General features: G+C 35.2%; 1 protein-coding gene across 1 annotated transcript; it reads right to left on the bottom strand.

The window, feature by feature from the left end:
* Positions 1–810: 810 nt before the first annotated feature.
* LOC139133724 (serine/threonine-protein kinase RIO1-like) lies at positions 811–15643 on the bottom strand. Its single transcript, XM_070700490.1, has 19 exons — positions 15506–15643; positions 13707–13786; positions 13029–13109; positions 12349–12392; positions 12027–12071; positions 11374–11498; positions 10919–10961; positions 8751–8843; positions 8227–8277; positions 7786–7847; positions 7428–7508; positions 7165–7251; positions 6779–6916; positions 4353–4456; positions 3452–3558; positions 2941–3147; positions 2567–2620; positions 1890–2063; positions 811–1631 (listed from the first exon to the last, which is right to left on the bottom strand). The coding sequence occupies exons 2-19, from the start codon at positions 13741–13743 to the stop codon at positions 1518–1520; spliced, it is 1647 nt and encodes a 548-aa protein (XP_070556591.1). The 5' UTR covers positions 13744–13786; positions 15506–15643; the 3' UTR covers positions 811–1517.
* Positions 15644–15805: the final 162 nt, after the last annotated feature.

Genomic DNA, 15805 nt, shown 5'->3' with positions numbered 1-15805 from the left:
TATTCTATGCAGGTATTGTTTATGAAGCTGATATTGCTTGCTGTACACTTTGGTTGCCATGGTTGCATGTGATATTTTTGGATGACTTGCTCACTACCTTGTGAATTGAAATTAACAGACAATGTTTTTGCTGAGGTCGGGGAACATTGTTGGTGATTTGTGAATTCTGTTAACATTTCTGCTGTTCCCTACTCTGGTTGCATGGATATACCAAGGGACACCATGACTAAGTGATTGGGGAACTCTGGTAATATTTACCTGCTTACCGGTACTGTCCTTAGAAAGCACTGAAAGGGCCGACTTGCAGCGTTTTGGAAGCTGTTATCCAATTGGTTGGCAGAATCCTACCGTTATAATTAAATAATACAAATAAACTCCCTAAGTCGCTGTGAATAGTGATGATTGACCAATCAGATATAACCTTGCAAACACGCTGCAACTCAGCTGCACTGAAACTGTATTTGCACACAGCAATCTTGAGACAGGCTGGAGCTGTTGTACCCTTGGCAGCGGTGCAAGACAACTTTGACAGTGGACTTCCATGACACAAGTAGCAAGTTCAGCTGAGGCATGTGATACATTGACAGCCATCTTGGATGAAGCTGGTATAATATTGAACAAACTTTGGCAGAGACTGTGGAATGTTGATGACCATACAAGTAGGGAGCCTTGTTCTTCACATTTTTCGATATTTTCATTCCCAAATATTTAGTGTGAACACAATAAACAACTTTTCATTAATTCAGTTCTGTCGATCTCACTAACATTGAAATAAAGAGCAAAGATACTTTGAATAATATTTTTGAGCTTGTTTTAATGGCCTGTTTACACATATTTACATTATGAATGAAAATCAAATATAAATTGGTGTCAGTTTCAACTGTCCTTTGTAGGCAAGCAATCTTTTCACACCAGTTTACTCAATAACAACTGGATTTTCAATAAAAATTAGCATTGTTAAAGATAATGTCTTGTAGAAAATATTCTCAACTGATGCAGATACTGTATGCTGTGGTACACTGTGAGATAAAGCTGCTTCAAAGCTTGAAAGCGACAATGAGTTGTAAATGAGGAGTAGGAAATTTACACAAAAAGAAATCCTTCATTGATATCCTACATTTATTTCACCATATTAATTACATGTAGGAATTCTGTTTTTTTCCAATAGTACACTGAAAATTACCATGACTGCAAAACTGGTGTGGTGTTAGTGTTATCACAGAGTTCACACCTTCTGCCAATAAATATCAAATGCGGAATTTTCACAGGACAATATGGGCCCATCATCATCATTCATGCAATGTAGATTAAAGAACCAAGTTCTGATAAAGATCCTTTTTTCAGCCTTGTTGTCATGTTGTTGTTATTCTCTACTGGCTTGCTTTAATATAATAATTCATTATTGTTTTTATACATTCACAGTGCCTGAACCTTGACTGTTAGTTCGTTGGTCTTCTCAAATGCAAATGTTGAAATACGAAATGGCAAATCTTTCTGGGTTCTGTTCAAAGCTCTGTCTATTTCTTGCCTTTTCTTTGTTTTGCCAACTTTTCTTTCCTTTTCTTCACAGCTTTTGGAGTCTTATTTTTCCTCTTTTCTCGCTGGGCTTCTTTCACTGCACGTTTTCGTTCCTGCAGTCAGAAATAAATCATGAATACTTTAATACAATGCCAAGCTTTTGCAATGTATGTGTAGAATTTTCAAGAAATACACAAAAGAAAACTAGATTATACATACTTTTCATTGGTTAATCCACTTATTGAGTAAAGTAACTTTTTGAAGAGACAATCCAAAAGCCTCGATCCATGACATATTATTGATCTGACAAACCAGTGAAATCTACTTTACATCTACTTTTGAAAGCTACGAAAGTAACACTTCTGACTTGCCTTTTTGCTATTTGGTGATTCATCACGTTTTCGCAACCTAGATATGTTTTTGTCATCTTCTCTTTCATTTCCATCTTCACCGCTTTCATCATCATCACTCTTATCATCATCACTGTCATCTTCATCATCACTTTCTGAATTCTGATTTGTTGCATCTTCAATTAACCTTGGTTCCTGAGGAAGATGAACAAAATGACAAAGTGAATAGCTGACAGGCTATTTGGGATACCATGAATGTTAGTAACCATGGTTTATCTTCATGAAGTAAAGTTTCTTCAGTATTCTAAGTTTGTGGGTCCAAGAGGTAGCCAACGGAGCAGATCTGTGACCAAATGTGGCATCCCACTAAGTCATGATGCTTTCTTCATCTTCTGCCAGTAAATTCACTAGTTACAAGTATAAGTACATTTTTTGTTCAAGACAAAATGATCTACTAACTTGTAATCAACCTATTTATACTGTATTTATTTCTAATTCTCATTTGCACTTTCTTCTGTTTGCTCTTGAATTTCAAAAAACTGATTCCAGATTAATAAAATTGGAATACTACATTTTGAATACAATTATCCAATTTGGACCACTAACATGGAACACTTCAGACATACACTGTATCCGTCAGCCTGGTCATGAACATCTCTAAATGGGAATCAGCATTTTGTCTGATTTCTAATTCATACCTTCTGTGCTCCAGATAGATCAGTCTTCATTCCAGTGACTGTCTGATAAAATATCTGTAATGTTAGAATAATAACATCAGAAACACTTATTTGGAAAGTCGTTCAATAACATCTGTCAACTTTACAGGCAAATATCTTTATCATATCCTGGAAGACATGCTTTCAAGCTTTTCTCCATTCCTATTTTGGATGCACATTTTCTTGCTCTCCATGATTAAAAATTTAGGACACAAATTGTTTGCTACATAAATTAAGTCTTTACAGAGTCCTTGTTGTAATATCAGAGAATCACAACACAAAATTTTTTTAAGCTTTCAACCCTCTCACCACCATAGTTTGGCCCAGAACCATTGTAATCTATGGTGACAGTGGACCTGTTTACAGGGAATGGGGTGAACAGGTTCAGTTATTTTCTCCTCTACATACCTCATCTGTTTCCCTTCTTTAACTTTATGCAAATCTCCTTCAAAGTCAAGAACTTCTTCCAAGGTTCTTGGGATGTACGCCTGTTTGAAGACTTGCTCTTCAATCTTTTGTTGTGCCAATTCCTCCTCAGTTCTATTGACAGCTATTTCCATGACCTTGTCAGGAAAGTAATTATCATTTTAATATCTCATCTACAAGACATTTCATGAATACATTTACCATGTTCAATATCTTTAAGTATAATTACCAGTGCCTAAAGGACCTTTCTTACATAGTATTACATACAGATTTTAAATCACAAAGATGCGTGTCGCTAGTGCCAACTATTCTGAAAGATCTCACAGTTGTTTTGTGATTTCAATATTTTAAATCTGGATTTACAAGAATTGGTCTTCATAACTGTTCAGTTGTTGATTATTGTGAATTTTTACATCATTGCATAATATTTTATGCACTTACCTTTTCTAAGTACTGTTCAATATTGTCTTCATGGATGCTCGGGTCAGTTATGAATTCAAATAATTCTCTCATTGTCATTACACACACACCTTTCTTGCGGAAAAATTCTGTCATTATGAAAGACAAAATTATAGGAGAAAATTTGATTTTCATTGGTACTTCTCATGCTTGCAAGTTATGGTGGGTAGTTGACAGTCCAACATTTTGAGTTTAGTTGTTCTGAATTGACATTTTAGACACAATGGAAATAGTGTATCATTATGTGAAAAATATGGAGCATATAATAAATGGTAACTGAAAGCAAGAGTACCGTTGTACTGGTAGTAGTATGTTAAATAACGCCCTCTATTTCTAATGAGAGTTTATTCATAAACTTCCACATGCATGCTCTAGTTTTTAATTCTGTGGCAGCAGGAATAGTAGCTGTGGCATCTGGATGTGATGTTGGGAGAATAAGAAACATTTCACACTAAATTTTTACCCATACTGACTTGTGAGAGTAATTTTGTGTCAAAACTTCAATATCATTTTTAACGTCACACTATACTGGCTGACAATGCTGGTTATTATGAGTCTTCTTACATGACAACATGATCGGAGTTTGCATTATTTTCTGATCTGAAAATTCAGTATTTCATTTCTGAATGTACGATGATAAATTTGAAAATATATTTGTAAGCTTATTAGAATATAATTTTATATATGCAATCTGTGAAATAACAGCCATGGGTGATATTGTACCATGGTCTTCAGTACTGCTATTACTATAGAGGGCGCTCTTCTGAGTAAACTGTTACACCAGCAACTGGGAATATTTGAGCATGCTGTTGGTCTTGTAAATATTGCTGTCATTCCAATATAGCTTCTTGTTTGTTTTATGAGTGAAAAGACCTAATAATACCTGTAACATTGCTGCAGTCATTTCGTAGGAATTCTAAGGCGTGTGGATGATCATGTTCAACTGACTGGGAAACATCAATTAGACATAATTCACCATTGTGATATCTGAAAAAAGACAAACCAGAGCGGAATATCATCAAACTTTATGTATACTAAACAAGAAATACAGAGACAGAAAAAGTGGTGTTGAGCCACAGTCAAAATGTCTGCAGTAGGATTTCAAGGAAAAAGATACAAAATACTAGAGAAATCTGTAGTCAGCATCACCTGCTACAGTCCATAATTACCAAACTTCCTTTCACAAACAGATAAACAGTTGTCATCATTTAAGAAACTTTTTTGGTTTAGTGTTAAACTCTGATATAGATGATAATGTAAGCATTCAAACACTACTGGAGAGTTGAAAAAAAATTCAGCATGTTATAGTTTAACCTTAAAGTGCCATAGACTTTCTATGCAATGCAACTGCCAGGCCAAGGACTTTTTGAACCCAACTTCTCAACATGTTATGCTTTTTTCAGACCGGTGCAGTTCATTTTCTGTGATGAGAAACCCTAACAACCCATTATTATTTTCAAAGCGCAGGATATGAAGAAGCTCTCTATGACAATGAAAAGTTTCAAATTACACGCTGAAGGTGTAAAATTGGGCTAAAATGCTCGTTTTTTGTTCAAAATTCACTGAAAATGATAAAAAGTTTCTAAAAATGTAAAAAATTCATCATCGGCCTTCAAACTTGAATAAAATTTTCATGTTATGGAAAGACAGAAATTCAGGTACACGATTTCAGCATCATGTAACATCATACGTAAATAATAAACAAAAACAAACAAACAATTAGTGTCTTTCAAAATAATACAAATGCTTCCAGTGCAAATGCATCTCTACAAAAATACAAATAATATTTTACATGCAGTACACTAAATGTAGATTGACAACTACTGTGTATGGAGCATCGGCATGATTGCATTGCCCAAGCATTGTCGTTTACTTGTCTATTGTATTTGTTTGTTTGTTTGTATTTGTTTGCTTATTTATATATTTTTATTTCTTCTAGTGGAAATTATTTTCCAGAGAAAAATTCATGTACATATCCACTTTGTAATCAGTTTACTATCTATCATACGATTTCTTGTTAGTGTTATTTAAAATCTGTCTTCAAAGTTAGAAGAAATCAATTATAGTCTTGTTTGCCTGTAAACACAAACAATTAATTTGCATACACAGAGACAACAAGGTTCCATATTATACATGGAGGGGTAACTATTGTGCAACACATGCACACAACTAGAGGGCATATTCAACTGACTCTGTATAGTTTGAACCGCCTGTATAATTATAATGAAGAGTTGAAGACAAAAACACATTTCACTAACCTTTTAATCGATTAATTTTGGTGTTTGACCCAACTTACATAAGTTTAATTCACGTACGCGTGTGTAACTATCTGTGGCTTATCGAGTCACGGACTCGTACTACCATACATACTAGTCAATCCGTTCGCCAAGTTTGATCACGTTTTTTGACAAGCTCGCCACAAAATCCGCCACGAAATAGAAAGAAACCACTAAGTATCGAGAAAAAAGTTTCATGTCCGGTTTATTTTAGTTAAAAAAATGCGTAACACGTAGGAAATGTCTCGCAATGTCAATAGTTCGGAACAACTACATTTCATCTATAAACCGGGTCGACTGTCATGGCCGTCTCGCTTCAGGACGGCGGGAGGTCAAGGGGCTTTTTGGAAGTCAAACGCTTGAAAATTCACAAAATACACTTCAATTTAACCAAATCCTTACAAATTTCTCAATCTTGCATGTTTTGGACTTCGAAAACCTTAACCTCGGGTTCCATGTCGAGAGTTAGGCATCACACAGTGCCGCCATCTTGGCCGCCGATACGTTCGAAGTTCACTATCGCGATCAATTTGGTCACCAAATCGCGTCATTTTTCCGTAAAATATTCTCAAAAAAACTGTAAAATCTATCATTTCTATCACCCAGAGGGCAGTAGCTTGGCATAACATAGTTGTCTTCCGTGTCTACGGCATGGCAAAGCTTTCAAAACGTACGTACGTGTTTCGTTCAATGCACTGTGGCCCGTACGTATCGCGTACGGGCGAAACTGCAGACCTGATTAAATATTCATGAAAACCGCTGACCTCTTTTAAAGAAAGTTTGCATAAATTGCTGGAATTTTCGATTGTTAGGCTGCATGATGTCATTATTTTAGTCCTTATATGGTACTAAACTGGGTTCAAAGGGTCAGGAATACCCTCCTTCTGGCTGAGTTCGGCAATGCATAGCTAAGTTAGTCATAAGCATAGAACGCAACCACTGTCGGTTTATATACCGACGTGGCGCTGAGAGCGAGAATGCCGTGTCGGTTTTATAAACCGACGCGGCACTTTTAAGGGTTAAAGTTACTTACAATATGTTATATTCACTGAGATCAGCATGAACCAATTTACACTCATGGAAAATTCTTCTCATCATGTGGATGCAACTCAAGTAAAGTTCTCGGCATTTTGATTCGCTCAGTTCAACATCTTTGAGTTTTGGTGCTGGCCTATAAAAGAGGTAAAAAAGAATAAAGTCCTGTTAGGAAAGGCAAATCAGAGTATATAACGTTATGTTTGAATTAACTTTGCTTTTGAAATAACTTGTTACAAATATCATTTTCTTTGATAACGTTTTAAATAATCCTTGCAGTAAAATTTGTGAATCTGTTTAACAACCTTGATAAAATCATTCTGCTGTAAATCAAACATGGCTAACTGAAGTTATTTTGAATCAAATCCAATATGGCCGACTTACCATCCATCTGTTCCTATGAATGACATCACTAAGACATGACTACGTAGCATTATGGGTTGTGGACAGCAAATACCAGCATTGTATATCCTATAGAGACAGAAATACAGACAATTCTCCTTGAAATTTAATTTGTAAAGTATTTCTACTTAATATTCCTAAACCCAAATCACTGAGAATTATGTGATCATGTAATATCTTCAGATAATTATTTCTCAACTATGTTCATATGGATTTTGATCTAGACATGTATCTTAATAGCTTACCTTGTTAAATTTCTCATTTCTTTCTCAGCCCATGTCTGGACCATTTTTCTTGGATTTGACCGACAGTATCCGTGTCGAAACCTGAAATCCATTGACATGCAAATTAGCATTATCATTACAATTATTAGAATCATGGTCTATGACAGGGTCATTATTTCTGTGACAATGTTGATATCAAACGATGTACTGTTGCACATTTGAACACTGTTGCTGAAACAGGCTGAGGCTACTGTCTTCTGGCTTTGATAATTGAAAGATCATCAGATGATTATATCTCTCACATTAAAATTTTGATTGGTTTCATTGACAATTGGCAATCTCTCATTAAATAGCCATACCAGTATTCTAAAATAATTACCTGAATTCACCGTTCACATATTTATCTCTGTCCTTGAATATAAGTATTGATGTCTTGTACACCTGTAATTAGGATAATTAATTAAGAACAAATTCTAGACATTTTTATTCAACCATTAAATTGTGTATTTCATCTTGTTCAGAGTTGGCAAACACGATATTTTGCATCCTGTTGAAACAACTTTTGTCCATGTCTGATGCACATACATTAGACAGGATTATCATTATTATATGAAGTACATGTATACGAAACATTGTCTGAAGCACAGCAAATGCAGAGTTTATTGACCACAGCACACATCCTTATCTGTACTATATTAATCAGCGTATCTATATATTCACATCTTTGATGGATATGATAAACTTAGGTATTAGTAGTCTGCAAGTTATTGATGTATGTTACAAGCTGATCCAGGTGTCAAATGAAATTAGTTGATCTCACCTTCACAGCTCTATCTTCACATCCTCTAGTGGTAGCATGATACACATTTGCCTGGAATTATGAAATACAATCAAGACTTAAATGAGAAGGCACTAAATAGTCACAGCAAAGGGGTCTTAAAAAGGCAATTAATATTTTATCTTTAATTCAACAAAAGTTGGGTTTTCTAATCATCAGTTTGAATCTCTCAGGAAAGGCACATGTGATATCAAATCTGCATTATTTTGATGACTCTTATAAAATTTGTACTTTACAGGCAGTTGGTGATGGAAGGAAGTGCATACAGTTGATGGATTAGAAAACTTTGAAGAGAATGTTCCTGATCAAAATTAGAGAATAGCCGGTCACTTTTGAAGCCGATAATGCTTTGTGTACAATATGATAACATAGATTAAATACATAGAGCTACATTTCGTAACTTCATGTTTTGATGTTACATCAGACCACACTGTGATAAGCGTTTGTTCAATTTTAATAATTATACTGAACATATGTGAGAAAATACTGAACAAAGGTATTCTTACCTCTTTTCCTGTACTGATACAACCATTTATTTCTGTGATTACACCTCGATTCAACATTTTAAATAATATCATTCTTGTGCGAGGATCAAGGACCTACAGAAAGTTACAACAATAATTATTTTATGATGCAGAAAATTTACAAGTTGATATTTTGTAATTTCATCACCATAGCAACACCAGATATCTCATGACATTTCAGTACAGAAAACATCTAGAACAAGTCATCGTTGATGACACAGTCCCCACTTGTTAATAATGGGTACTTTGATTACATGTCCTCAGAGAGGATAGAGTCCTCTTCATTAATTAGGTCTGTGATAAAAATACTTTGATACAGATGGCGCTCAATGGCCAAGAATGAGTTCCATGGTGATGAAAACATAAAACCAATGTAGGCCACCATCCTAAAGTTCATAAAATGAGTCAACTAGGAATTAATCAACAGGATGTTGCAAAACATTTTTGCATACAATTCTAACACTTAACAGATTATCACTGGTACCATATTTCATAAAGTTTGATGCAGTATTTACAACACTATGAGATCAACATCTGTATCAAGTTTCATCACATTTGACGTTGTATTAATTTGTGGCTATATCACCCTAATTAGAAAGTTCATTACTTATGCAATTACAAATTAATTAAAATGACACTGATAAATGTCTTTTTCAATGTTAAAGCAATGTGAGCTTAACATCGGTTAACATCTGTATAAAGTTTCATGAATTTGATGCAGTACATATTTCTTGACATATCAGCCTACTTACGAAACTTCAATAATTGACATGTTACTGCTACATGACGTGAAACAAATTGACGAGCATATGTATGAAATAGGTCAATGTCAACTTTGAATGATACTGGTGGAAATATGTCTGAGTTATGGCTCTGTACATGAAAACATCGTAATAAAATGGCTGCCTAGCAACCATATTGGATCGTATCACATAAAAAATCGATGTACATATGTATGACATAGGTCAATGTCCTTGTACCAACTTTGAATAAAACAGTTGAGATATGCCTGAGTTATGCCTCTGTATATGAAAAAATCGTAACAAAATGACCACACAGCAGCCATATTGGATCGTATCACAAAACAAATTGACATGCATATCTATGACATTGGTCAATGTCCTTGTACCAACTTTGAATAAAATCGGTTGAGATATGCCTGAGTTATGCCTCTGTATATGAAAAAATTGTAATAAAATGGCCGCCTAGCGGCCATATTGGATTGTATCACAAAACAAATCGACGTGCATATCTATGAAATTGGTCAATGTCCTTGTAGCAATGTTGAATAAAATCGGTTGAAACATGTCTGAGTTGTGGCTCTGTACATGAAAAAATCATAATAAAATGGCCGCCTGGCGGCCATATTGGATCGTATCACAAAAAAAATTGACGTGCATATCTATGACATTGGTCAATGTCTTTGTACCAACTTTGAATAAAATCACTTGAAACATGTCTGAGTTATGGCTCTGTACATGAAAAAATCGTAATAAAATGGCCGCCTGGCGGCCATATTGGATCGTATCACAAAGAAAATTGACGTGCATATCTATGACATTGGTCAATGTCCTTGTACCAACTTTGAATAAAATTGGTTGAAACATGTCTGAGTTATGGCTCTGTACATGAAAAAATCGTAATAAAATGGCCGCCTGGCGGCCATATTGGATCGTATCCCAAAACAAATCGACGTGCATCTGTATGACATATGAAGTAATCCTTGTACCAAGTTTGAATGAAATCGCTTCTTGCATCTCTGAGATATCTGTGTGAACGGACGGATGCACGCACGCACGGACATGACCAACACCTATAAGTCCCCCCGGACGGTGTCCGTGGGGACTAATGAATCTTCAGACACTGACAAACATCAGACTTAAACTGAACAGTGTGACATACTGTTCCTGGAATGGATTCCAGAGATAGTACAAATGTGTTTCATAAAGTGTTGTCAAAATGCACGCCCAGTTCACATACATTGTTCTGTATAAAAACTTTTCATTGGCAATTATGAAATATTTCAGTCACACACAGTTCAGCCAAAGTGCAATACTTGTTTGAAATATGATCAATGGACAAGCTGTTTCATTTTCCTTAGCATAGAATTATGTCAGCATATTTGTCAGGACAGCAGTGCTATATCTTACCTGTTCTATGGTTGCCCTGTCTGCTTTATCTTTGATTCGAGTTCTGTAATCAAATTTTGAAATAAATACCATCAAAACTTTCCACAAAATGAAGTAATGTTATCCTTTCAAGTCAAAATGAAGTAATGTTATCCTTTCAAGTCAAAAAGATCCTCACCTTTCCTCTTTTATCTAACAGGTGATATCATAAAGTTGTAGACAATTACTGTAGACAAATGTTTTAACATCAACAATATCTCAGTGGCTGTATGCACATCACAGTGAAAGAATTGTCAGCAAACAACTGAAATTTTACCCAATTCTTGAATAATCTATACTCTAAAGAACACTTGTAAATAAGAATAATGGTGGTATCAATCAATATAACGAAGGTATCTTATTTATTGCTGTCTGGTTAAAAGTATAATTGGTTCCCATTGGTGAGTTGTCTACAACTTCTAATTCATAAATTTTACCTTTCTGATTGATTTTTCCGACTGTTATTGAGCAATGAAGACACCGCTGCTGATGGAAGACTTGGACCACTGTATTTCTCAATGTGAATCTTGTTGGCATATTTACCCAGGGCCTTTTCACTTGGCTGCAAAATTCAGAACATTCATCTCTTCAGAAATGGTCTTACCGTATAACCTCTGAATAATCTCTGTGTCAAGCAAAGTACCATAATTTTCATTTGTTACGCTGTTTATTTTTAAAGTAAAGACACGCAGGATGACAGTGGAATTTATGTACACCGTCAGGAGCATCAGTGTTGTAGATATTGTTTGGGAGAAGGAATGTACACAATTCCATGATAAAGTTCAGACTGAGGTAATCTGTGATCAAAATCATCTCACTACTCTTGAAAATTTCAAAACGCTAGAGTCTTGACTTCCGGGAAGGACATATTTGTCACTTGTTACAATTACCATTTGCATAAAAGGTCAGAACTTTGTAAAAGCTCACTTACAAGAGAACTATCTGTATCTTCTCTCAATATCAATTATTGACAGCTAATAATGAAAATGCTATTCATCACATATTATTTGTCGGCATCAAAGTAAAAAGATGATAGAAGAAATAAATATTTAGAGCTGTCCAGTGATTATCAAGAGGCTATGTTTCTTACCTGTAGCTTTGATGATTGTGACTGCTTCTGTTGATTTGGATTTGTCTGAAAAAAATTTGTGCAAAGAAAAATTATGACAAATCTCCAAAAGATACAGTGATTTCTCATTTGTGATTGATTTTGAAATTTTTAATGATTAATAGAGTGAACCAAACACTGACTGAACTCCAGTGTTATCTGACAAAGTGATAGGAAATATTTCAGTGAAAAAAACTTTTCCTGATAAAAATGTCCTGTGTAGAAAACAAATTAATTCTTTCTATCACAACTTGGAACTTTTGTGAGTATGATGATGTACTGGATTTTGACAAAAATCACTCACCTGAACATCAGGCGCCTTCAGAGAATTATATTTTTTGGTAAAATCTGAAACACATCATTTTCACGTTATAAATAAATATTGCAATACATTGTACATATATATCTATCTATCTAGGAAAGTGACTGTGGTTGTTTTCATGAAGTTTGAAATTTCTGAACGACATCTCTAGATTTCATAGTTTGCATCTACATAAACCACAGCAACAACTGTCATGACGCATCAAGACCCATCTCTTCGAAAGAGCCTACTGACACCTTGCCATATCTTTGTACAGCGCCATTGAACACTACTTCGTAGTGGATACTGGCGCTCTATAAATTCTTCTGATTGATTGATTGATTGATTGACGCTATGGGCAGGAAATTTACAGTGAATTCCAGTTAGGTTTGTCATTTTAAAGATGCCACAAAGCAGATTTTGTAGTTTGGTGTATTTGCTGTAGAAAACAAAATCAGTGAACAATATTGGCTAAACTTATTTTCCCGTCAAATACATTTGAAATAAAAAAAAATTGACTACATGGAAATGTATCAGTGTGGCTGCTATTCAGATTCACGTCCAGTGTGTGATGAGACTGAAGTGATAGTGATGCATACATCATTGACAATTCCTGTCACGGGATCAAATCTGACAACACATCACTTGGACAGTGCAACTGATTTGAATGTTAATACACTTACCACCTGTTTCATCTTCCCAATCCCAATCAGCAAACTCTTCTTCCTCATCTTCTGATGACTCATGGATGGAAACATCAGAAACTGAAAGTGAATCAAAACCAATGGCAGTGTTTGTTGACTCATAGAAAACTTGAATAATGATTCAGTGTTTCCCCAGGTTTCTTTCACACCTGAATGTCCCCTTTTGCTTGAAAATTGATTATTTTGTTTTTTTTTGGTTTTTCTTTTTGTTTTTTTGTTTTGTTTTGTTTTTTTTGTTTTTTGGGGGGGGTGTCCAATTGAATGGGACCATGCAGGAGTAAGGTTTATAGTGATCTTAATATTGGGTTTGGGGAATTTAAATGTACATTAACTAAAACTGTATGTTATAGTGTTGAGGAGTTTAATCCTGTATTTTGTGAAATACAGCAACAATATGTTCCTCAAAATATTTTTTCACAAGAACTTGTATTCATCAAGAGGTTTGTAGTAAATGATGATACAACTGTGTGTTGCAAGATTTGTCTTCTAGGGTGTAAATGAAGATCAATAAATTTAAATTGTAGTGATCATTGAGAACACCTTTATGACTTTCATACAAATTCTACTGCTGCGTCATTTGGATCTGTACCCTGTTATCTAGCACAAAGATTTTCTGTTGTCTCATATGAAATTTACAATATGAAACAAAATAATTACCTTTTTCTGAAATTTGTAAAGCTTCAACTTCTTCCATATCTTCTAGAAACAAGAAACAATATTCCTTGCGCTGATCTATGCTGAAAGTTTACATAAAAAATTTGATTTTTTCTCATTATTAAGACATAAACCACTTTGGTTGTCACCTAAAGAATGGGAAAGAGACAATATTGAATGAAGAGATGCATTGAGTCATTTCAAATCACTGATGATCTGAAATTGAGATAAATGTGCATCTAATGATAATCATTTGGACCTGACACAAGTTGCAATGATGTATACAAAGTTGCTCTGAAGCAAACGCTATGTATTTGTGGGTGTGGTATGCGTGAAATACTAGAGCTTGGTCTAATGGACATGAATAGTTGGTATCAAATATTCATCTGATAAAATGACGTCACTACCAGAAAATTAAAATTGCCATGATACCTGAAAACCACAACTGAGAGCCAGGTACTGTATTGAGAACACTGAAACATGGGATTATATTTTATCAGCTGAAACAATTGTCACCCACGGGTCATGTGTCAGCTTCTTCTGTCTTCAATTATTGCAGCTAATATTTTACATATTACACCTCGTGAAGTTCATGAGTTCACTTAGAGCCAAGTATTACCATTTTTTATCATTACAGATATTTTGGATGTGTCTTGGTGATTCAAAATGTGTTTTCCTGATTTACGTTTCACAAAAACGCAAGCTACTTAACCATCCACTATTATTACCTAAAACAGGCAACACATGCACATTTTTTCACTGTATTGAAATCTCAGTGTTTTAGCTAAGGTTGGGGAAGATTGGTAAATGATTTGGGAACCCCAGTGACATTGCTGCTTTCCCCTTTATTTGATTCCATTGATATAGATACCAAGGGGAACACCGGTAAAATGACTGGGGAATCCCAGTAACATTTACTTGCTTACCACCCTTAGCAAAAACACCGCATCTGCCATGAAAATGGTAAATAATGATAGTGAAATTTGTGCATCTACATTGCGTTTACCTAGATTTCATTATACCATCATTGCAGTTCTGAAACCTAAAAGTCATAATAAGCATGATCTTTACTCCTTAGGCAGGATGAGGTTTATGGATATTTCAGACTTATATGGTTACCTGTTTGCATTACTGCATGTTTTCAAACACTTCTATAATCATCTTATAAAATATCCTTCTTACCAAAACCAAATGCTTTAAATGGCTGGGTTCATATACAATATGAAGTCTCAAGGTCACAAAATAAACAGTGGAAACAGAAGTCTGTCCGCAACACTTTTCCCTTGCTGACTCTATCCGTGATATTGGTTTCTTTTGAGTAACTTCCTCATTTTCTTTTGTAATGCTTTTCTTCCCTTCAGAGGGAAGCTGTGTGTTCAATAAAGATTGATATTGATGACCAGAGTCAAAGTTGTTATGCTGTGTCACAGTCCCTCTATGTGGCTGAGTGTTTATGTCACTATTTTTGCCGATGATGGAGGCGAGCATTCGTGTCTCACCTCGATGCTCAATCATATATGTGGCCACACAAGTGCAACCTCCATGGTACCTGCAGTATAGTAGCTGGAGGTTTTCCTTTGGTATTTGGGTTGGACGGCAACCTCAATACCCAGGCAAAACCTCGAGCTTCTGTACTGCAGCCATTCCATGGTGAAACCACAGCACAGTCGGACCATGGAGGTAGTGGTCGGACTGACTGTGGTGAAACGAATGTATTGAAGTCGAGAATGTTTGCCGCGATCTGTGGAAAACGTCGGATGAATGAGACTACAACCTTTGGAAAGCGAATGTTGAGATCTTACCTTCGACGCGACTAAAGCAGACGATACGATCGACCAGAGGGTCACTTGCACCTTTAGAGTTTCAACTGCAGTACAGCTAGTTGTCTTCCGCAACTAACATGTGTTACATTGTGTTGAGCAACAGTATACGGATAATTCTAGTCACATTGTTCGAAAGAGATATAAAGTATTTCAACCTACTTAGCATAAAAATCATTTTTTCACATGAAAATGTATATCAATATTTTTAAAGATTATCATTTGTAACATTTGGTAATAAATATATCTTTACAAGCTTTTTCTTTGCGAATTGAGAGACTA

This window comes from Ptychodera flava, chromosome 5 (genome assembly GCF_041260155.1).
Source record: "Ptychodera flava strain L36383 chromosome 5, AS_Pfla_20210202, whole genome shotgun sequence".
NCBI classification, from domain to species: Eukaryota; Metazoa; Hemichordata; class Enteropneusta; family Ptychoderidae; genus Ptychodera; species Ptychodera flava.
This window is presented reverse-complemented; position numbering and strand designations above follow the sequence as displayed.

Excerpts from the sequence above, each read along its gene's own strand:
- LOC139133724 (XM_070700490.1), bottom strand. The coding sequence starts at position 13,743 with ATGGAAGAAGTTGAAGCTTTACAAATTTCAGAAAAAG. Across the intron at positions 7,848-8,226 it reads GTGAAGATAGAGCTGTGAAG|GTGTACAAGACATCAATACT; the intron begins GTGAGATCAACT and ends TCCTAATTACAG. Across the intron at positions 3,559-4,352 it reads TGACTGCAGCAATGTTACAG|AATTTTTCCGCAAGAAAGGT; the intron begins GTATTATTAGGT and ends TCATAATGACAG.